The 25224-nt window shown below is 38.0% G+C and overlaps 1 protein-coding gene across 2 annotated transcripts in view; it reads left to right on the forward strand.

Moving 5' to 3' along the window:
* Positions 1–643: 643 nt before the first annotated feature.
* Positions 644–25224, forward strand: part of ece2a (endothelin converting enzyme 2a) — a 58438-nt gene continuing 33857 nt past the window's right edge. The window contains exons 1-2 of one of the 2 annotated variants that reach the window (XM_057335102.1): positions 644–689; positions 992–1155. In XM_057335102.1, coding sequence (XP_057191085.1) covers positions 993–1155 — 163 coding nt within the window. In that variant the 5' untranslated portion in view covers positions 644–689; position 992. The other variant, XM_057335103.1, reaches the window with a different exon arrangement.

A 25224-nucleotide genomic window follows, 5' to 3' on the forward strand; every position in this document is an offset into this window, starting at 1 on the left:
ATTGAAGAAGAATGAAGTTGATATTAAGATACCGTTATGCAAAGCTGAAGCAAAGTGTATAATAAAGAAAGCTGTTTTAAGCATATGGCAAGAGAAATGGAATAAGGAGTTTCAAGGAAGACACCTTTTTATTATCCTAGATAAGGTAGGGAGTGAAAGGAGTAAATATGGAACCAGAAGAGATGACACTATTATATCGAGGCTACGTATTGGGCACACCAGATTAAACCAACATTTGCACATGATAGGGAAAAGTGAGACAAGCGGGTGTGAGCACTGTGGGGTGACAGAAACAGTGGAGCATGTGTTAGTCCATTGTGAGGCATATAGTAGTGAGAGAGCTCAACTTGTTGAAGATCTTAAAGAATTGAAAGTCCAACTAACAATTAAAGAGTTATTCCAGAGTGCACAGAAAGAATCTAGAATATACACTATTTTATTTAGGTTTCTGAGAGAGTCACGTTTGTTACACAGAATTTAAGGTTGTTAAATATACATATGTATAAAGATTTATAAGGAAATAGTATTTTATTTTTATTTATTATTATTATTATTTTAAGATTATTTAGTATTTCCACTTCCTACTCCTTGGTCTTCACACTCCATCCCAGTAGGTGGCGGTATGCACCTGAACAAGTTGCGACCCGCCAATAAAAACACACACAGAGAGAGACAGACCCAGAACACTGGTAGATCTTTCAAATTCCTTCTAGTTTTTGCAGTATTTAATTTAGGGTGTCATACACGTATGGGTTAATTATGAGTAAATATGGTTTAAAACATTAAGCATGAGCTGGCTTAGATCGGTGCGTTAGTAACTACGTTATGCTAAAAGCGTGACAAAAAATATCACAGCTGGAGTTGGGTTGTTCAACTTCTGAGTTCTGACAAGACCAATGTAACAATTGAAATATAAGCAGTAGTTATGTGAAAACAAGCCTGTAGGAATTTAACAGGTGGTAATCGGAATTATTTTTATTTTGTTATAAAGAATGATGGAGTATTTGCCAGACTCTAACGCCAGATATAAAGACGTGGACTACTGGAATGAGCGCTACCGGACAGAGGAGAGTTTCGAGTGGTTCGGAGATTTCACCAAATTTGAGCATCTGATCAAAGAGCATGTAGGGGTGGAAGAAAATATTTTGATATTGGGTAAGTTTGAGCCGAAAATATTTTCTTCTCGTAAATGTGATTGATTCATATAATTTGCTCGTTGATGAAGTTGACTTAAAGATGTGAGCGACAGGGGGCGCTGCTCCACTGTTTATGTCTTGGCAAAATTAAAGGGACAGTTCACCCAAAAATAAAACTTTTGTCATGAATTACTCAACCTCAAGTTGTTCCAAACGGAGATTTAGAACGGTTTGTTTTCCTAATTAATAAAAAAATTATACAATAGTTCTTTGTACTATGGTAGTCAATGGTGTCCCAGAAATCTCAGTTGCTAACATTCTTCCAAATATCTTGCTTTGTGTTCAACCAAACAAAACAATTTATACATGTTTGGAACAACTTGAGGGTGAGTAAATCATGACAGAATTTTCATTTTTGGGTGAACTATCTATTTAAATTTAGGCTAATAACACAGGTTCACTCCAAGGTAACGCGCAAACTATAAATAAAATTATAATATATTATACCTAAATATACAATACGATTATATCGCATCACATTGTTTTTTTTAGCCTGATCAGACAATGTCAGTGAATTTGTGGTGTATTGGAGGTGATGGACCACTACTAGAATTTCTCCTTTTTCATCATTTTTTGTGTTCCCATTTGGAATACTTCACTCAATCCCTGGGTTCCCTAGGCCTAGGGAAACTGTACATATAATACATAAAGAAAACTATCATCATGTCCTCAGGTCAGCATGCATGCTTTTGATACTGAATGTTTAACGAACATTTTTTCTTTTCCATAAAATTGTTAGTTTAAAAATGAATGAATAAATAAAGATAGATACACATGATTTTTGTGATGAGCATTAGCTGGCACTGAGAACAACTGCTTTTTATTGCATAACTGCAGTACTGTAGCCCAGCTCTAGGGGCAGTGTAGTGATGGGAGAATAAATGTGTGGATGCAGAATACAACTTTATGTATTCAACTGGAGCTGTAATGAAGATGAGTGCTCTCTCAGAGCTCCAGATCTGTTCTTCAAATCAATAACACCAGCATGCACCCCCAGGGGCTGGTTCGGCTATATCTCAGTCCGATTACCAGACTACCCCATTCATTGTGACAAAACAATAGTGATGTTTGTCAGTGTTAGGTTGGAGGCTTGTGAATGCGGAACGTAGGTTGTCTATCTAGTGTTTAGAGGCATGCAATTTGCATAAATGCAAGTTATTATGTAAACAAAGATAATGGTATTTATTCTGATCTAAGTGGGTTTAATTGTGGTGTCATTTGTCTGTGACAAATAAAGACCAAATGATTAAACATCGAGTATAGAACTAATAAATATCTGCATTATTTGTATTTCTCTGTTGCTGTCTCTCCTCTTATGGGCACCCTTTCCACACCCACATCATGTTCCCACAGCAGGCCACAATCACAAGAGTGACGCTCTCTGTGACCTTTTAGAGCTGAGATGATATGAAAGTTGAGAATACGTTCCTACACGGCACGCACACTTCTCTTGTGTGCTTTACCTGTGACCTCTGACCCAGTAAATGTAAACAGCTTTTCTATATGTATTAGTCCACTTGGATTGCTTTTTTCTAGTTGCTGAGGAAAAGTTTGAATGTGTATTGCTTGGTGTAATGGGAGTTTTTTATTCATCATGTGATTATGAAATGTTCTCTGTATCATTTCTTAAACAATATTTGTGTAAGTCCTCTAATGCATCAAGGCAGATTTGGATGATTTTTATTACTTCTTCAAACTTCTTATTTTTTTCACTTTGACTGGCAGCTGGCACCACAACATAACTGTCCTCTCTTACCCATAATGCACTTGCTTCGGGCAGATTCCTGAGCAAGCTATTAAAGCTGTGTGTGTGTGTGTCTCAGCTTTCTGCAGTTGTGTAATAGTTTGTTGTTTGAGGAGATAAGTGGAAGCCCCACAGCCAGTGTTCTCAGATTCTTTAACAGGGAGAGGCAGTTCAGATCCCATAATGCTTTTCACCAGCATGTGTACATGAAGTGACATATATTGCACTTTGTACTGCAAACTTCTGCAGTTCGTCAAGAACGTTTAAAGACGTTCATCAAACGCACTCGCCTATCCCAAAGTTATCGGTCTGGCTAGTGGCTAGAAATATAACAATTAATTTATAATGATACTCATTTATATTAGGGGTGTAACGGTGCGCGTATTCGTACCGAACCGTCACGAGCTGTCGAGGGGTAAATTCCAAAATGAAGTTATCATTCCTATGCCCTGCTCCCTTCGAAGGGCAGAGCCCTTGTAGTTTAGACTTTGGAGTGAACAGGGCATTTGCGTGCCGTTATGTAGACCAGTGGTTTTCAACTCTGGCCCGCGAGATCCATTTTCCTGCCGAGTTTAGCCCCAACTCTGATATAAAACACGTGAACAAGCTAATCAGCGTCTTTAGGAATAGATGCATTCAACTTAATGCACTGCGCAAATCTATCGGCGTATGACATTTAAGTACCGCGATAGTGATTCAAGTGCAGATTTCTCGGTACGCATTTGAATCGCTCTCGCGGTACTTTAATGCGATATGCCAAACAATCTGCGCAGCCCAGCATTAAGTTGAACGCGTCTGTTCCTGAAGTCACTGATTAGCCTCTTCAGGGGCCTCATGTACGAAGACTTGCGTTGATTGCTTACTAAAACATTGCGTACGGACAAAGCTGTAAATGTGCGTATGCACAAAAAAACTCATGCCAGACATGCACATTCTCACGTTAATTTCACTGTTAGTACATCCGACCGTGAGTGTGAAAGCTGGCGTACGCAAAGTTTTTGTGTGTACGCGGCGTTGATACGTGAGGCCCCAGGTGTTTTATCAGAGTTGGGGCTAAACTCAGCATGAAAATGGATCTCGCGGGCCAGAGTTGAGAACCACTGATGTAGACGTTTGGAATGCACTTGGCAAAGTAAGCAACGTAATTTCCTCATTATCTTCAGCTGGCATGTTCCTGTGACAACGAAGCATTGTGTCCGTCAGCAGATGTCGCTGTTTTAATGGCATAACTTAAGCATAAAACCTAACTGTTTGCAAATAAACAATACATTTTATATTTTAAAAAGTTCTTAAAATATTTACATTTATGCATTTGGCAGATGCTTTTATCCAAAGCAACTTACATTGCTTTATCCTATACATTTATACATACTGTAGGCATGTGCAATCCCTGGGATTGAACCCACAACCTTGCTTTGTTAACGCAATGCTCTTACCACTGAGCTACAGGAAAGCTATAAAATATGCTATATAATATATAAACACTAATATATATAAAATTTAAAAATATAAAATCGTTTATTTGCAAACAGGTATTATGCTTAAGTTATCTGCTGACGGACAAAATGCTGCATTGTCACAGGAACATGCCATCTGAAGATAATGAGGAAATCAAATTACGTTGCTTACTTTGCTAAGTGCATTCCAAACATCTACATAATGGACGCAAATGCCTTTTTGCGATCCGAGGGATCTGCCCTTCGAAGGAGTAGGGCATTGGAATGATGACTATATTTGGAATGTTGCCTGTTACGGTTCTGTACGAATACACGTACCGTTACACCCCTAATTTATATGATTATTTTATTGTATATTCATTGCATTAAATTAAATTAAAACTACTCGACAGTTATTGATTCTTTGCAGAGGTCTACCGCAAGTTACGCTTGGGCCACATAGGGTTTGTTTATGTTGTTGCTGCTGAAACGGCTATCAAAACTAATTTTTTTAAATGGCTCGTTCAGAAATTCTCATGATAATGAATCCATAGCCATTAGCACATTAGCATAGGATCACCGTTATTTGCATTATAACACCTATTTAGTGTTAGCATCCTGACACGCCTGAATTAACGATAGTGTGAACTACCAATGTGCTTATACATTTACATCAAATTTGCATGTAAAAATATTACAGGTGCAGTACAGTAAGAAAAGGTACAGTAGCAAAAAAGCTTTTAAGACAATGAAATTCAACAATGTTCACAGTATTTCAGAAGGAAACTGGATATGGAATACAATGTGCAGGCCTTGGTTGTAAAGCTGCTTTGAAATGATATGCATTGGGAAAAACAATGGGAATTCAATTGAATGGTCTCTATAGATACAGATAAAGAACAGAGGAAATCAAATCCTGCCATAGTTGCCCATTCATGTCTCTGTGATACTCTGAAAAATTATTTTGTGGTCTCGGATATTTTTTGGAAATGTGTTTTGTGGTTCATATCGTAGGGATGTTTCATTTTTCGTATTTTTTGTGGAGATCAACAGCACGCCACAGATGCTGTCAGTGGTGTTTGACTCGTAGAACAGTCCTTGAATGTTGTGTATCTGTATATAGGTATCAGCGTATTTCTAGTATCTCTTTCCAAGTGCTTTTTTCCACTCAGTCACCGGGCAAACTTATTGGAGTCATTGCTGACAGAATGGAAAGAGCACACAGTGAGAAGGAGGGGGGTCTTTGAAGTGCCCGTGGCCGCTTGTACCCGACACCATTAGCAGGGTCCTCCCCGTACACACACTTCTCTCTGTCTCTTTCTCTCTTGTGCACAGCTATACCTTCCTGGAGCATCGAACGACTTAACGAAGAACAGGAGAACCATTCAAGTATCTTTTATTTTGCGTCGGAATACTCGCATTTAATCTGCAGTGAAATCGCAATGAGGTTGAGCGAAATGATTGTTGAATGAGCAGCATTGAATTGAGACTGTAAAATAACATTATGAGTCACTGTCAGACAGAAGGGCGTGAGTCAGCACACACAGTTCGCACTGCGAGTGTCATCTCTCTTCTTCTCCGCATTACCCTCTCGGGGGTCATGTAAGATGTTTTAACCCACTTCTGTGCTACGACAAGCACGCGCGTATCTTACTGTCCAGATCAGCCACAGCTGTGTGTGAGACACCTCGCACTTTATGAATGAATCAATGAAAGGATGAATGGACGAGCGAGTGAATGAAACGTGGGGGATGGGATGGCTGCAGTGTTATGGTATCTCCTGGGCCCCGCCCATCCTGTTGTGTTCCTTCTCCTCTTTGTCCTCTCGTCTGATTGGCTGAGAGGCTTCAGGCTACTGCAGTCATATGGGGGTTATCCCCCCATTTCCTCAGCACAAGGACTGCAGTTTATGAATGAAAGTGGGAAGAAATGAATGAATATATGGCTTGCATGTATTGTGTTCATGTTGTGGTCATAAATTCTATTTATTTGAATACTGCATATGCATGAGAATGTTTCACTATATTCATATGTCATATGTAATTTTGGCAGCTGAATGTGTAAAATAGACCTTTGTGTGATAGACCTTCATTTTGTTATGCTGGTATACAAGATGTTTTGTATAAACACTTGTTTTGTAGAATATGTGTTGGATCTATAAATGTGTTACTTGTTTGTTTGTGCATCACTGTATCTGTTTCTGTCTCACTGTTACTCGTGTCTGGAATATTAACTGGGTTACCCGGGCAACAGAGCTCGGATGATAGATGGGCTCTCCTCCGGTAAATGGGCCAGTGGATGCTCATGAAAGAAAATGGTTTGTGTGTGTGTGTAATTTATGAAAGGGTTCGTTTTCGACCGTATATCGCCCTACTCCCCTTTGCTGATTCACATATTCATTTATTTCCTGTGTGATTTTCTCTTGTAGGTTAATTAACTTGAACATACACCCACGTACACTTTTCTGAGACCTTTAATTTGCTCAGCACATAATCACGGCTCTGCCTTAACCTATGAATCAGACTGTTAGATCAGTATAGAAGTTTTATTTTCCGCTTGGACCAGGACAAAGACTGAATTCTGAGTGGTGCATTGTGGGATCCACTGGAATGTCTTCAGCTGGTTACAAGAAACAAAAAATATATATATTTAAAGAAATAGCTCACCCAGAAATGAAAGCTTTCTTGTGATTTGCTTACTTTAATGCCATCCCAGATGACTTCCTTTCTTCAGATGAACGCCATTATATAGGGATGCACAGATTAGGATTTTCCATGGCCGATTCCGATTTCCGATTTTTTTGCATTTAAGCAACAAACAAGAAAATTTTTTGAGTATAAACATCATGTTTATTTGGTTTTTCACAGGCCAAACTGGCTTTGGCTATTGAAAACAATAACTGTAACCATCTTAAATTAAAGGCAGTAACTGCACAATAAGCACATTCAATCCAAAGATGGTTCAGATATTTAGCATTTAGCTATTTTTCAATTGGGTTTAAAGTTAAACTACATAAAACTGGCCTTAAAAATGAATACATCAACTGTATTCATGTGAAATTAAAGGCAACAACTGCATAGTTCAACAGATTAAACAACTCAATCAACACAATATCAACAACCCGAACAGAGACGTTTACTTATCAGCACTCAGTTTTTGTTTTTCAGTTTGGTGTAAAGAAAAAAGGATTTATCAGTGAAAGTAAATTAAACCAAAGTATATAAATAAATTATTCCAAAATGTTAAATCAAATAAAGATTAGTGCTGGTGCTTTTTAAATCAAAGTAAGTCAAAAGGCTATAATTTTAATGTAAAATAAAAAGAATCATCCTTAACAGAACTGACGTTTATTTCTGGGTTTTTAAAAGTGAATGCACGTTCTTTACAAAAAGAAGCATTTCAACTTTGTCACAACTTAGTCTGTTTCGTTTCTCATCCAACACGTGAGAAGCTAAGCTAAACAAACATTCGCTGTCCACGCTTGTGCAAGGCGCAGACAGTTATGGTCGCGCAACTTCAGGGAGTGCAGGAAAGCGGCTCCGCTTCTTGGTAGTTGTGACTCAGACAGATAGATCTGCATTTCCAGTGCTGTAGGGCAGCCCGTGTCCTGAATCCTGCTGACAGATTTCGAAATACTTCCACGCTAATGACATGTTTGCGATTGATTCGAATGTGATCTGTGTATAGGTACCCTTTAAATCATGAGATGATTTACTTTGAGTAAACTTCCTTTAAAGTTTTGCTAACTGAACCAGAAAAACCAAACCTTAGAAACCAATGTAAAGGGTTCAAGATGACGTCATCAAGGCCTGATAGACTGACGTCAAGCAACAGCTCAATACGTAATGTGAAATTTTACAGATATTCATTGGGGATATATTACGTAGTTGCATATGGGCAATACTGAATGCGTAAACAAAAATGAATTAGTAAAGTTTAAATGGTTTGTTCGTGTTAGTTGACTAGGTGGTGCAGAACAAATACTTTATCAAGCAACTACTCATACACATGCCTAGTTTGAACATTAAACCGGAAGCATTACTTAGATATTTAGTATAGAAATGTTTATGTGTGTAAATGTGCAAGGACTGGAAGTTCTCTTGTTGTGTTTGAGTACACAGATGGAGTTTGTTCACAGGAAGTGAGTTTATCGCCCTTGTGTCTGTCACATAACATCTTGTGTCCTCCTGACAGTTTTCCATTCTGACTAACAAACAGCAAAATCTCCAAAGCAGCAGAAGCGTGTGTGGGAATACTGTGTGTTACTGTGTCCCATCTCACAAAAATTTGTATTAATCTAGATGTGAAAAAGTGTGTGAAACTCAAAGTGTTTCTGTCACCACTGAGTGTTCGTGTAATAGAAGAGTGTGATTTTGATACAAAAACCTCTTCTGCACATGAAATCGTTGAAAAGGAGGATTAATAACAAAAAATAAAGCATTTACTTTATGCTTTGATTTTTTGCATTTATTAGGTACATGTTACGTATTTCCTTTTATTATAAGTAGATGTTAAATAAACTCTTGTCAAGCATAAAATAAAACTAGCATGGGAAGTATGTTTACATTACATTTAGCTACTGTATTTGCTTATCCGCATTGACTTACACTATATTCAGGCTTCAGTACATTTATTCATTCGTTCTCAAAAGTGTAATTTATTCACCCATATGTTCATATATGTTCAAAATCTGTATATGACTCTTTCTTCTGTGGAACACGAAAGAAGATATTTCTCAGTGAGTTTGGTATCCATACAATGGAAGTCAATGGGAAGGAACCAGTGTTGTTTGGTTACCAACATTCTTCAAAATATCTTTTGTGTTCTTCAGAAGAAAGAAAGTCAGACAGGTTTGGAATGACAAGATGGTAACAGGGTTTTTCCTGCATAGAGAAATTGGAGGCGGCCGCCTCCGTCAAATGTTGTGCCGCCTCAGGCTCTCGCCAAAATTATGTTGCGAGTCTTCACAAGAAATGCTGCGTGCATTTAACAGACTGTTATTTGTAACTGCAGTTGCGACACCACAGTGGAGGTGCTGTTTCGTTATCAGCACACTGAGGTGCTAAAAAGAGTTGCAGAACAAGAGCCAGCCTGTGTTTCAGGGCTGTTTGTTTTGCATCCAAGTACGTTTAATTTCTTGAAACTTATTAAATTAACATGACGTACATCATTGTAATGTCTTTAGCTGTGCAGTTGGATCGTTGAATCAGCGTATACCGTACACAGCGAGTTCGCCAGTATGAACGCACTTTGCTTTCAGAACGACTCGCAAACGAATGACTCATTTGAACCGATTCATTTAAATTATTGAACTTTTCAGTCACTAGCGAATATAAGAGATCCTTGAATCATTTAAAGTGAACCACAGAGAATGCAAGATGTGAATGAGCTTTGCTCATTTAGAAATACTATTATTATTGTTAATTCAGTTGTGGGCTGAAAAGTTAGTTGAAATTATAAAAAAAATTTATTTGATTAAAGAAACATTTCTGTTTGGTTGAATAAAAGTAATGTTTTATATAACTTAATAATTGTCATTTTTATCTAATTTTATTAGAACTTTTAATATGTCAAACTCAAAGTCACTTTGGTTAAGCCACTTAAAGGTACGGTAGGCCTATTTGTGTGTGTACAAGATCAGGATGGCACCACCTCAGCCTCATTTTGAGCCAGGAAAAACCCTGAGTAAATAACTGATGAAAGAATGTTTTATTTTTGGGTGAATTATCCCTTTGAAAGGGTTTTATAGTGTTTATATTTACATATTGTAGCTCATGGCTAGTCAACTGGCGGCCCGTTGACTAGCTCATGGCTAGTCAACTGGCGGCCCGCCAATCATCTTTACCTGGCCCGTTGCCTTAACATTTCAAATAAGTGGAGAGACTTTAAGAAAGGTGTGCTTTAAGAAATGCACGTCCTGAGACGCCACACAGTGCTCGAATTGAGTCAACTCTTATGGGGGGGTCCCCATCATAAGATTTTTTTTGGTGGGGGTTAGTCTCGCAATATACAATTTATACACAACATATTTGATCATAATATGCATAATTATATACTATTTATTAAAAACAGGCTTACATAAAAGAACAGGCTTCTTTTACTGTATTATGGATCAAATCAATGCAGGCTTTGTGAACAGAAATGACTTTTGAACAGTAGTGTACGTCCAACAGAATAATTCTAGCATTATTTACCAATGTAGTATTTACTATTTTCCCTAAAAATAACTGGATGATTGACAGTTTGTGATAATAATGTTTGTTCCAAAAGACTTGTTTAAATGCAAGAAACTAGTTTATTAGATATTAAAAATATTATTTGTGACAGACCGGCTTTCAGTCTGTGTGTTAGTGTTGTGGGGATTTTTCAACGATTTCAGTGCAGTTTACATAGTTACGTCCAGTAGGTGGCGGCAAGGGACTTTTATGAGTCAGTCAGCAGACTATTCAACCATTTCAGTCCAAAAGTCTGCTTTATTCAGCTTTATTCAGGAACTAACTATGGCTATCAATATGTCAATCATGGCTATTTCAAGAGTGAATTCCGCATTTATATGCCGATGTAATTCCCGAAACTTTGCAGCGTGTATGTGACGTTGGTCTTAGCAGCATGAAAAACAAGTTTTATACAGTTCTGAATGGATTATATATAGCACATAAACCGCACAACGAGCACTCCCTTTACAATTACTAAAAAGCTGTCACTCATCTTCATCGAGATCTGTAGCACCCCAGAACCAGGCCTAATAATAATTCATGCAAGGAATACAAAAGCCCCGACATGGAGTTGATAAATATAGTGGAAAGATATAGAGAGAGAGAAAATTACCCCTCAAAAAAGTAGAAGCTTCCTTCCTCTTCCCGACTGCGAGTGGAGGTTTATTATTCTCCATTTTTTAGCTGAAGTTAGCTTCACCGGAGCGACGCCTATCAAGCAGTCATGTCAAGATGTCCTGCGCTTAGTGGTCTTTAGACGTGGGGCGGGGCTTTTAAAATTTAAAGAGACATGACAACTAGCCCATAAACAAACTTAATATAAATTATTGTAAATAATTGAATTTAATCACATGAATTTAATCACATTTGTCATTATTATTTTTACTCAAATAAAAATATCTGAGGGACCCCCAAGTCCATTTTTTACTTCATATGGGGGGTCCCGGATCCCCCCAGCCCCCCTTCAATTCGAGCACTGACGCCACATCTTTGAAAGTCCAAAACGCCGTTACACTCAATACAAAAGTAATTCCCGCGGCTCATATTGACGCCTTATAAAGCGATTTGATCGGCCTGTCAAAGAAACGTAATGTTATTTACAACGTTCTAATCCGCAATGCACAGCCACAGGCAGTTGGTTTGCACACGCGATAGGTCGCGTTCCAAAACGTGTCTTGTGCCCTTGAAAGTAATTGCAAGAAGGGTACTACACCACGTGAACTGTTGTCTCAAATAAGGGAAAACTGTGTTGTTTTAATACTGCATTCATTATGTATGATTTAAATGGCTATACTTATGAAAAACGGCTGTTCATCTCCCTCCAGAACTTGCTCTTCAAAGGATCTGCCCTTCTAAGTGCATGAGGCAAATGAATGCGATTGGAATTCACCCAAAGATGCGATAATAGCGTTCAGTTTCTTGCACAGATCATTTGATTCGCTTTATAAGATGGCAGTTTAATGTCACAAGGGGCAGGGATTACTTTTGTGCTGAATGTCTTAGCGTTTTTGACTTTTATTGTTTTGACTTTTATGAATTTAAACAAATATCTTCATAAATATCTTCTTGAAAAACAATGCCACCCACATCTTCAATGTACTGGGGGTGAGTAAATTAACAGTAATTTTTGGGTAAACTAATGCATTAAGGAATATAAAATACAATTAAAAAGACAATATCCCTTTTAATTAAATATCATGAAAATGCACAAACTGGATACAATATTTGTGTGCATGTTTTAATATATGACCTACAAGTAACAGCAACAAAAACGGTATAAAAGGAACAAAATGCAATAAATAACAGAAATACAAAATAACAGAAGAAATGAGGATATGGTTAAAAAAACTGGCCCGCATCCTATTTATACTTTTGGAATCTTGCCCAACCTTGCCCTCTTCAAAAGTAGTTGAAGACCCCTGTTGCAGCTCCTTTTATCAACCTTGTCTGTTTTACCTGTCTGTCTATCCATCTATCTGTCTGTCTGTTTTGTTTATTTGCATCTGTTTGCCCATCTGTCTTATGATCTCTCTGTCTGTCTGTTCATCGGTCCATCTTTCTATTCTTCTGTCGTTGCGTTTGTACGACTATCGATCCATCTGTCTCTCTGTCGGTCTATAAATCTATTTATCTCTCCTATTCCTTCTCTCAGATCTGCTGCAGGGGTCTTAAAGAGTTTCTTCTCTCCACATCTGATATTAACGACAGCGAGAGGAAAAGCGAGTCCCGTCTGCTGTTATGTAATGCAGTTCAGCATGCACCTTATACATGTCCGCCAGCAACTTTACTGTCACCTTATAAAGCATGCATGACAGACCCTGTCTTTCTCTGCTGCTTTCTTTCCCCTTTTGAGTGTGGGTTTCTTTTCATAAAAGCTATACTTAGCCCTTCTTTAATAAAATGATTAATTAAGCAAAGCAACAGCTACCTTCCTCAATAACCTCTGTCTGCTTTACATATGCAAACACAGATAGGTGGATGTCGAGGGCCAGTGTGTGGGTATGGCATGCTTTCATCTACACATGAATTCACATGCAGATCACTTTGTCTTTTGTCTGCTGCCCTTAGTGGATCAGACATGGATTGATCTGTTTCTAAGCAACAGTCGCATCTGTAGAGTTTCTGTTCTTCCCGGCGCACTTACCGCTGCAGACTCTTCAGCATCATTCATATTACCGGTGGATCGCTCTGCTAACAGGCTAATATGTTTTTAAAGTCTAAAACAATGCTTTCACGAGTAGGCTGGAAAAGCATAACTGCTTTTAGGTTTTGTTCCATTTTTAAAATGTGGATGGTGATTCACCCACAGAGGTAGTAATGGTTAACGTTATATTCATAATGATTGTATTTCCTATTAAAATTACGTGAACGTTGTGATTATTTGTGAATATTATTGACAAAATGTTTAAGAAGCATGCGTTTTTGTTTATCGCTCAGCTTTTTCTTTTTGATAATACGAAATCCTATAGAAAGATCCTATTGACCTACAGTTTTGAATAATATGTCATCCCTGCGGCACCGTACACTGACCTTACATATATTGGGACACAAGTATACTTATTTACATTGTGTCGCTTCTTCTACGTCATTGATGTCAGTTTGACCTCCCAGGACGAGTTTTTTGTGGTTGAATTAAAATGCTGGATCTCTCTCGGCTACAAACTGCTGACTGCTGTGTAATTCTGCTGAGACAACTGGTGCAGAAGAGGTCACTGATTCTGACCTGAGATCAGCTCTCGCCTAGTTTCACGATCAAGATCCCATTCAAATTTGAACCCTCCTTGAACCCCTAATTGTTTAAATTTAAATATGTCATATTAAATTTGATATGAGAAAGTGAATAATAATAATATTGTACATTACTATTTTATTTTATTATCTTAGATTTTATGCAGCTGTATGTTAGTGTTATTTAAAGTTGCAGTCCAAACTTGTTATGGTTAAAATAAAAAATATAAAAATGTATAAAATAGTTTGAAAATGAAAACTGTTTGATAATGCTGTAGAGAAATTTTTGGCTTTAGCACTGAGGAAGTTGTGGGTGTGTGTGTGTGGTGTTAGACAGCTGAGCATTCTGGCTGCAGATTTGATGTCAGAATAAAAGTAGCTCTGTGTAGTTGTTTTCCTGTGGGAGTGCAGAGGCTGTCAGCGTTGTCTGCCCTTTTCAACAAGATAGGCAGAGGAACAGAAGAGCACAGTCTCTTTTCCCCTCGCTCTCTGTCTCTCTCTCTCTCTCTCTCTCTCACACACACACACGCACGCACGCACGCACGCACGCACGCACGCACGCACGCACACACACACACACACACAGGTTCTCCTCTGATACCCTTTCTATCATGACATTGTGTGCTTTGTAATCCAACAGATGGCCAGAGATGTATGCCGTATATCCAAATCCTCTGCAATTCTTCTGCACACATGGAACAGGATAATCAATTTTATAATCTCTCTCTCGGTCCCTGCATGTGTGTCAGAATAATTGTGGTTCAGTTAGTTTTCTGGTGCTCTATCACATTCTCTTAAATTCCGCTCATCTTTAGCTAACTCACATTATGCAGTTCTGCCAACTCCAGGGCCGGATTTAAGAGGATGGGGGCCCCTGGGCTTGAGTTGTTTTCTGGGCCCCCCGTACTATTTAAAATCATGTGTTTGTTAGCATTAGTAAATGTTTTTTTTCTCCAATGACTAACAATGACACGTGTTCATTGGTTTACATGTTTATAATGCTTGTTTTGACAGTGGGAGCCACAAGTGGTGCATTTATAGCGTGTAGGAAGTTTCAAACATACTTAAATGTAAAATCCAGTCAACATTACAATATCAAGGGGACTAATATAGTTTTTGACATAATCATACAGCCCTACCATTATGTATTTTAAAATTAAATTTATTGATCCATAATAAGAAAACTACTAAAAAGTAACAAATGTGTGTGTTTTGCCTGTATTTCTGGAGGATCTTGAGAGATTATACGTCTCGGATCTAAAATTTGGGAACACCTGCATTAACATGAAACCAACAATGAGCAATACAGTTGTCAGCATTTATTAATCTTGTTTATTGTTAGTTAATGCCAAATACAATTGTTCATGTTAGTTCATGGTGCATGTTCAATGTTTTTAAAAATATTAGTAAATACTGAAAATAAAGATGAACAAATGCAGACATGTAATCTAATGCTTAACTAATGTTAACAAATGCAACGTGTAAAGTGTTAAAATATATTAGTATTCTATTGCAATTCCATCAGTAAAGCATATGACAGATCTATGAGTTTGAAATGCACATTAAAATTGTATTCATATAATGAGATGAAACGTCTTATTATGGCTTAAATAGTTTCATAATAATGAGATGGGTCCATAGTTTTGTAAGTCTAGTTAACTGAGGTTGTGCAGGGCAAATAGGGCACCCCTCTGTTATAAATCGTTTTAATTACTTTATACTAACATAACATCATTTTACATGTCAAATTCTTAAATGTAAATCTAAGAGACGTTTAATGCAGCTCACAGGCCATGAATCCATGAATGGTATATCTGCAAGGTATCATCTTAATTTAGCATTTACATTTTGCCAGAGATCTCAACGTCAGAAATGAAATAACTATCTAAACGCAGTTTGAAAAAGCACGAGCAGTTTTCAGCAGTTTATTATGGATAAGATTAGGAATAAATGTGTGCATATTAAACTGTGTGGCTTTGAAAGTCTGTTGTGGTAAGCCTATAAGAATGAAAAACTTATTTGCAAATGCATTAATTCAAAATTCTAATAGACAAACACTTTTTCTTTATTTGTCAGTTTCTTTATTCCTTTGACGAGATCAATTGTCTGCACTCTAGGAACATAGTCATTATTTCAGGCTTTATTTTAGAAAGGCAACCGTTACATTTCAATGCAAGAAAAACACCACGTTGGCGCCAGCGCCGGCCCTGTGGTTAGTGTGCCAACATTTTGCGCCAGTGCACTTGCGGCCCGACCAGAGTTCGATTCCGGCCTTGAGCATCTTTTGCCTGAACCACTCCCCTGTCTCTATCTAATGCTTTCCTGTCTGTCTTCCACTGTCCTTTCAAAATTAAAGGTAAAAAGTAGACAAATGTGTACACCTCTGGTCTGTGCTCAAAATTTAAAGGGACAGTTCACCTAAAATTGATGAAAGTAATGAAATTGTTATCAAATGTTATTACAATCACAATACTTCTAATGCAAGTTTTTTTTTACAACTTTCCTCCATCCCATACCCTCTGCAGTTCCTCCACAACATAACCCAATCCCCCCCAAGCTGAACTCTATGGACTTTGGTTGACTATCCCCGTGGGGACAGTCCATAGGCGTAATGTTTTTATACTGTACAAACTGTATATTCTATCCCCTATCCCTAAACCTAAAGATCATAGAACACTTTTTGTATTTTTAGATTTGTAAAAAATATTGTTCTGTACAATTTATTAGCTTTTTTGCCCCTGGGGACCTCAATTTTGGTCCCCACGGTGACACGAGTCCCCATGTGTTGGTGTGTATTCAGGTTTAGGTCCCCACCGGGATATACAAACATGAACGCACACACACACACGCACACACACACACACACACACACACAGAGAGACACACACAGTTTGTGTTGGTGTCTGCTGTGTATGGTGTGGTTAATTACTCTCATCTGTTGTCTCTTGTATATTAGCAGTGACTTCTGTTGTAGGGTCACAGGTCAAGGCAGGACCATGACACCTCATGTACAGAGGTCAACACTGAATGTGTGTTACTCAATGTGTTTGTGTGTATTTTTGTGTCAGAGCACAGCTTGTGCACTAGCAAGGTTTATTGAGTCAAAAAAATAATATAGTAAGACCTTACTTGTGCATGTGCGTGTGCTTTATGAATTCAGAGCCAGCGAAAGACATTAAGTATGAGATTAAGTTGTTTGTTGTGTGGAGTGTGTGTGTCGGGGCAGAGGTACAGCCAGACGTTTAAAGCATTACATCATCCTAACAGGTCAAGAGAGATTGTGTGGTGAGTGCCACATGGACCAGCTGTTCTCTCTGCCTCTCTCTCACTCTTTTCAATCTGCCTCTCATAATTTCAATTTAGGTGTGCTTTATTGACTAATATTTTGCATTGGTATTAGCAAAGCACAAATATTTAAATAGGTCTGCATGAAAGAAAAGTAGAGCAGTAATATACTTTAAAAAAAACCCCAAAGCATTTAATGTGCAGTGATGAATAAATAGGATGACATAAAGTTATAAAACAATGTTTGAACGTCTCATTTTGTGACGGGCAGACAGATTGAATAAATGGGATGATGGGAAACGTGTGGCACACAGTATGTTTTTTTTTTGGTATATTCTTTCTTTTTTTAGAGACAGATAGCATTGCATTTTACTCTGTTGTTGTCTTATTAGTATTTTGTGTAACTTATTTTGTTTTGTGTAAATTCAATTGTGTATCTTTGTGATGTTAGTGAAGCATCACGGCTAGCTGAGGAAATAGACTTGTTTCTTTGCTCAACTCGTTCTTTGTACACTAAAGTTGTACGTTTGCCATTACATAAGCATCAAAGCATTATCGGAGCAGAGAGAATTCTAGGATATCCCTTCCAGCAGGAGACACTAATGACAAAGCACTTAGAAACAAGGGCTTATGGGCAATACAGCTGCATCACATATAACAGTTGAAAGCGAGAGGGATAATGTGCAACTTCATTCATGTTTATTCATGACATGGCAAAAAATGAAAGCGAGCATAAATATTTATACAGGCTTCCTTTCTGAGAAAGAGGTCACAATTAAGTTAAAGAGGAGTGAAGTGTCCTCTATACCTCCTTGCATCCCTTCATTGCTCTTTCTCTCTTTCTCTGTCTGTGTACAGATTGTGGTGAGTAAGCTCTTTAATCCCTCCGTCCTGCACTCATTGTCCTACTGTGAGTCGACTGCCAACATCCCCTCCAGCTAACCTTGTGTGTGTGTGTGTGTGTGTGTGTGTGTGTGTGTGTGTGTGTGTGTGTGTGTGTGTGTGTGTGCGTGTGTGTGCGTGCGTGTGTGTGCGTGCGTGCACGCTCCTTGAGTCTCATCAGGAATTCACCTAGAGTCATCTCTGCGCCAAACACACAGACGTTAGAATCTGTGTTTCTGGGGGCTTCTTCTAGCATTGCAATAACAGTGCAGTGTGAGTTCGATTCTCAGGAAGCACATAGCTTGCATTCACTTTTGTATTCAAGTTACTTTGGATAAAATGCAAATAATTTGAGTGTTTAGATCCTTTTGTATTACTTTGTCTTCTATATTTGTTAGGACACTTTAGTTCTGCACAGACACACCGATGGTAATCCCCAGCCAGGGAAAATAAATATTAACATGCACACTTGAGAATTCATGTAAGGGCTCCGTGTGTTCTTGTGAAAACTGGTATGTGAGAAGTTGGGACGAGTTTGTGTGTGTGTGTGGACATGTTTTTATATCCCGGTGGGACCTAAACCAGAATGCACACCAACACATGGGGACTCGTGTCACCGTGGGGACCAAAACAAAATTGCGGTCCCCATCTGCAAAAAAGCTTATAAATTGTACAGAACAATATTTTTTAAAAATCTAAAATGCAAAAAGTTTTCTATGATCTTTAGGTTTAGGGGTAGGGTTAGGGGATAAAATATACAGTTTGTACATTATAAGAAACATTACGCCTATGGACTGTCCCCACAGAGCAGACGTGTTGCGTGTGCGCGTTTGAAAGAGAGAGAGCGAGAACGCAGGCTGTTTTTTAGTAGGAGGGTGATTGGAAATGTCTTCCTGGCTTCTGTATTTCTCTGTTATCTTTTTCATATATGTCATTTTAATAGATATGAAGATGAACAAGAGTTTGTCTAAACATGACTAAACAATCCATTAGTTTGAGTTTTTTGGCTCTATATACAGGTGACACTATAATTGTTTTTATACCTAAGGGGTTGAATGAATGTAAAAGAAACCTGTGTCTGCTTTATGACTCTCAAAATACTGACACCTCAGGATATGCATTTTAAAATTGACCAAGGACCAATATCTTCTTTACTGTTCTGCTGAAGAAGAAATGTCACCTATATCAGCCTCCGGATCAAATGTTCATATTTGGGTGAACTGTCCCTTTCAAATGGGCCGAAACATTGAGAAATAATTTGTAAAGTTAAACGATCAAACACTGAAAGGGAGAAATAAGTGTTGGTGCAGATCTACTGCAGAATTGGGCAGGTGATTGGGGAATGGATCATATTGCCTCCATCTCTCATTAACATCTCAGACACTCAAAGGCTGTTATAAACATCCACATTTCATCACACCCAGAATCAGTTACAGCATCAAAGACAGATTCGATTAAAGCAGAGCATGAAACGCAGTCCAAAGAGAATCTGTGTCATCTCTCTGGACATCTGACTGCACAAACAGGGCACTGGCAAAAGCCTGTCTCTGCTGAATATCTTAATGGATATTTAGCAGGTGCTTTTATACAAATCAACCTGGTTGAAGCTTGAGTGCATTAAAATACTTTGCCATAACGCAGTTTAATGTGCACAAGCAGGTTTCTGTAACTCAGAAGTCATGGGTTCGAAACCCTGGCAACAGACATGCTGGAAAAAAGTATAACTTGAAAGCATTGTAAATCACTTAAGGCTCTTAGAAAGTGTTGCTCTTTTTGAGCAGCCTGACAAACTTGAAAAGATATTTGCCTATTTATATTTAACTTTGGCTTTGGTTGAAGCTAAAGGGACAGTTCACCTAAAAATAAAAATGTCTTACCCTCATGTCATTCCAAATCTACTGCATCCGTGCGACTGAATCGCCTAATTCCATACTATATAGTAGGCGAAAATAAATCAGAGTCAGAAGTCGTATGTCCGAAACCTCCATACTGCTTCTGCCGAGATTTGTTAGTAGTGTGCATCAGATGGACACTTCTCTGTCCCATGATGCCATGGGAGCTGAGCAACGGTCAAATTTAATCAAATAGAAATATCGGAAAAGCAGGTGTCCGTTTTTAAAATGTAAGTACAAATTAATGAATTTGTTGTTTCATGTAAATTGTAAATTTTGTTGATTAATGTAAATTGTTTGTACCGACACCTAGGTACAGGTTAATGTTAATACGTCATAAGTCTAAGAGCATACGGGTCACAATAAAACATGGCTGATGCAGTACGTCCGAAATCTATTCATACTTCCCCCACACATACTATATCAGTCCCTGCAGGATTTTGCGATTGCAGAATTTAACGTATAATCAAACAAACTCCGCAAAATTTACGGCAACTTGCAAAATTTAGAGATTGTCGCAGATTTTTCGCATAATATGGCAGAAGACGTGTCATGTGATGTCATCACTTCGTGCATTGGAGCAGGTTTTGACGGAAAAGTCAAGCAGAGATACTGTAGAAGCGAGATAGAAGGGTCTGTAACACTTACAATTGCAGAAAGCATAACGGCTAACAACATCCATTGCCATCCATTAAAAAACTAGCCTCCTTCATTCTGCTGAAGCCAAGGTGTTAGCATTAGCCGTTACACTATTTTGGCTAAAGGTTGCGGGCTTTCTATTCTAGTGGCTTTGAGTCAAGTCAGCCTCACCAACATGTGCGTCACATTCTTAAACGACACACCTCGAAACAACATAAAGCCAATTTGATCTGTGAAGAAAGCTGTCATGTTTATTTCGGTGACAATGAGCATTCATCACTATCAACTAAAGGCTGATTTCTTAAAAGTATGCAAGATTCATGTCATAAACTCATAAATGTTGTTGTAAACTTTTGAAACGTTCACTGAAAAAAATGATACTTTAAACTAACTTAATTAAATTATGGGCAGTGGCTCCACACAACAGAAATATGTTCTCTCTACTCAAATACTTAATGTATGATGAACTAAACTGAACTGAGTAAACTTAAACATCCATGTCCAAATAATGTCCAAAGAACTTGAATCAATTAAGTACATAATAACATTTTTTTGCAACTTTTACTCTCCCTATTCAGCCCCGTGCAAAGCATGATGGGAAGTGGAAATCCTGTTCCTAGTTACTATAACGCTACTTTAATACAACTAAATTCATTTATGTATCTCAACTCAAATGGATTAAGTAAAGTGGGTCAAAATAATTGTGTTGTGTTAACTTGATTTATAGTAAGTATAAGTAATTTGTTAATATTATAAATATATATAAATATTATTTTGATCTACTTGATTGAAACATGTTAATTTAAAATGTAAACATTTAGCTAAGCCAAAGCATTACTGTTTTTAGTCCGTTTAACACAATGCAATTGTGTTTGAACATAAAACCCAATATAATGGTGTTAAAACAAAATGAATTGTTTAAATGAAGTGAACAGGTGAACTCATTTTTTTGAGTGTGTTTGTATACGCACACCGGTGTGTTATTGCAGGGACATTTCCATAACCATAAACAATGAAGCGGCATGAAACGAAACATGATTGGTTGCTGGAACTGTCAGTCAAAATGGCCCCTTGGGCGGGACTTAAACTTAAAGCGTCCAAGGTTTCAAGACCTTCAGTATGAATCTGCTGCATGCATTTTAATGGTAGGAAATCCATAAATAGTGTTTTCACAGGTGGTAGTTTTAAAGAAGAACCCTATTTACCAATTCAAGTAGTATTTTTAACTTTTTCTGTAAAAAATCCCGCAATTTTTAATGCAAATTTAGAAAAAAGCCTCTGCAAAATTAAACATTTTTGGTCGTAGAAATCACAAAAAAATCTCTACAAAATCCTGTGGGGACTGCTTAATAGAACGTACTGTTTTAACGGTCGATAGGTGGTACTTCATTTAAATCAGTAAGTACTGTCATAGTATGTGATTTCAGACGCAGCGTATATAACTTAAATTCTTCTGCAAAACACGAAAGAAGATAGTTTGAAGAATGTTGATGACCAAACAATTTGGGACCCCATTGACTTCAGTTGTAAGGACAAAACTACTACATTTCTCAAAATTTCTTCTTTTGTGTTCCACAGAGGGAAGAGTCATATTGTATACAGGTTTTGACTGACATGAGGTTGACTAAATGACAGACTTTTCATTTTTTGGTTAACTGCTGTATCCCCTTAAAGGTCCAGTGTATGAAATTTTGTGACATGCATAATGCAGTGAAAGTCGCTTTGGATAAAAGCGTCTGCCAAATGCATAAACGTAAATGTAATTTAGATAGAAATAGCTCATTCTAAGGTAATAAAAACATTATGCTTCATTATGTAAGGTCTTTATACACCTCTGAAGACATAGTTATGTATATTATATTGCATTTCTGTCAATAGATCCTCTCAAAAACTACACACTGGACCTCATTAAAAGTGGCTGTGACTTTTGACCTCGGACTCAACAGTCTGAAGAATTTCCCTGTGAGAGTGAATGAGAACTGGCAGTCAGACTAGAGAATGACAGTTTCACACATACATTGATTATTCTTCTTGTCACAAGATATCAGTCTTTCACTGCTGTCAGCGTTATGGTTGGAGTTACGTCTGGGTACAGTACAGGAGATTTCAGTTTTGTTGAACGCTTCATTGGAGAATATTTGAGATGGTGTGTGTGTGACAGCCAACCTCAGACTCTCTGTGAACATGGTTTCTTGCTCGTGAGAACCAAAGTTTTGAGAAGTCCTCACAAATACACTAAAGCTATGATACATGTGAAATGGTCCTTCCCTATTGTGTGAAAGATGAAATCCTCTCAAGTCATGTTTTGCTTAAAATGTACCAATATCAAAGTTTCTGTGAAGGTTATGTTTATAATATCACATCTGTGGGAGACAAACCAGTGCGTATACTGTATGTATCCTTAATAATATAGCGAATATACGTTTGCGAGAGATGAGCAGACACTCCACTGCTCATAGTGGAAAGCAGAACATATTTATATCACTACACGGCGGGCGACGCGTGTGTTCTGCTCATCCTAGCGTGTGCACTCTCGTGACCTAATTACAGCACTGCTGACGATGATGCTTGATTTCTCTCTTTCTGTTCCTGTGTATTTTCTATTCCCAGCATGCTTTGGGAGACTGGTAAACAAAGCCCTGTGGGGATCGGTCTGCTGCGCTTTATCTCGCATCGCCAAGGCAACAAAGCCGTTCCTTCCATGAAGCTGACATTTCCGGGAAGCGTTTGAGAGCGTGTGAGAGTCTTTATGGGTTTAACATCAGACAAACGCTAATACCATGACAAACATTTTCCTGGAAACGGCGTGCATGATCAGAACATCAGAATCAAAAGCAGAATGATTTATTATATATCGAAACAACATGTTGTCCACTTGTGTGAATGCTGTAATTCAGAATTATTTGGGGTGTCAGACTTTGTTTTTCATCTGTTGTCCAATATGATAATATGTCCAATTGTTAGAGTTTTGGGTATGGGTTTGATCCCAGGGAACACACATACTGATAAAAGAATTGTAAGTGTCTGCATAAATATAAATGAAAATATGAAATGAATTATGAGAACGAAAATTGTAATCAATGAACATTTGTTTTAAATGATGTATATTATACTCATATTGGCTTCACATTTACGTTCTGATTGTGTTGTGTAATACATTGACGTTTCCTGCTTCACTCGTTATGACATCATGGCCCTAAATAATGTACGCTATCCTCTGTAGCTTTGATGCATCATGGGAAATCGCGGGTGAGCCACGTTTGTCTTCTTGGGGATAAAAACATCAACTGCTCCTTTAGCCAAGCTTAAATTGGTCCTCCAGGAAGCCAGAGATATTCAACAGGTTCCAAATTTAAATATTCAATTTCAAAGAAAAGATTTGAAATGAGAGCGCTGTGGCTTTAAGAAAAGATGTCATGGTTCTGTCCCACCTTGTCTTGCTTTTCTTGACCTAGTGGCAGAACCATGATAGAACCTCTTGTTTTATGTGGAGAGAGTCAGTTTTGGCATTCCATATACTCCCTCTCTCCGGTGTGTCTCCTCTGTACTGTGTCCTTGTTCCCTCACCATTCATGACAAAAGAAGTTTGTTTTATAAAGTTGACGCCGAGGAACTTTCAAGACCGTTCCAGAGAAACATGGCCTCAGATCTGTGTATGGCGCGTTCTCCTTGACTCTCAGGGTCTTGTGATGTTAGTCTGAAATGTCTCGTGACTGTCTGAGACATGAAATCATTTTTTCCGTCTTCTCATGTTGAGAAAGAAGGAGAGAGAGTGTAGGGGGTGAAGTTATGTTATGTGTGATATGCTAGACTAACTTTAGCATTCTGTGCTGTTTGTTAGCGTCCTAAAAAGAGTTCCCAAAAAAGAGCTCTGAAGAGCAGGATCAGCTGAAGTAGGAAAGGTCAGGGGTCACAGGCAGCTGGTGATGTCATGGAGAGGGAGTGGAAACAAGGTGTTTAAGAGAGAGACAGCCAGGTGTTAGACAATACACGGATACTCTTATGTATGTTACCGTTACTGTGTCTTTGTTTTTCTTTTCATCTGCTCTCACACACTTGCATCATTGTAAAGAACCGTTCACCTTTGATTTTCTAAACCAATTTCACCCAAAACTTGAGGCATTGCTTCACATAAACAACATACATAAGTCTCTTTTCTTACATTAATTGCAAATTGCAAAAATATAAACTTACCACTATATCGCCATGTCTGTTTGAAACATAAAATTGCAGGTTACTTGACATATTTACCTTAACTTGGGTCAAGGTCAAGATCAAAAAGGAGACAGTTTTACTCACTCTATGTTTATTTTGAACAAAAATAAAACAGATTGCAGATCCTCGTCTTCCATTGGTTGGACAAACAGCGCTGACAAATAGCTGTTGGTTCACCCAGTGTCGCTTTGTTGGACCAGTCAGGATACTCAAATAAACAACCCTACAGCATTGCAAATATTGTCATTCAGGGTTGTATACATCTTTCTGCAGGTCTGGAAGGTCAAACGGTTGTACTTTTACACAGATGTGCATCATTTTTGCCAATGTTTTCCTTTAAAACCAAAATAATGATTGGATGTCCTTAAAGGGTTAGAACTATTACTTGAAAATAGCACGACAAAGCTGTTTTTTAGTTCATTTGCTGGCACGAACATGCACACCGGTGCAAAATGATTTTGTAAGGAGGCATGGGAATAGAGCGACAGAGTA

Source organism: Triplophysa rosa, linkage group LG5 (genome assembly GCF_024868665.1).
Source record: "Triplophysa rosa linkage group LG5, Trosa_1v2, whole genome shotgun sequence".
NCBI lineage: Eukaryota > Metazoa > Chordata > Actinopteri > Cypriniformes > Nemacheilidae > Triplophysa > Triplophysa rosa.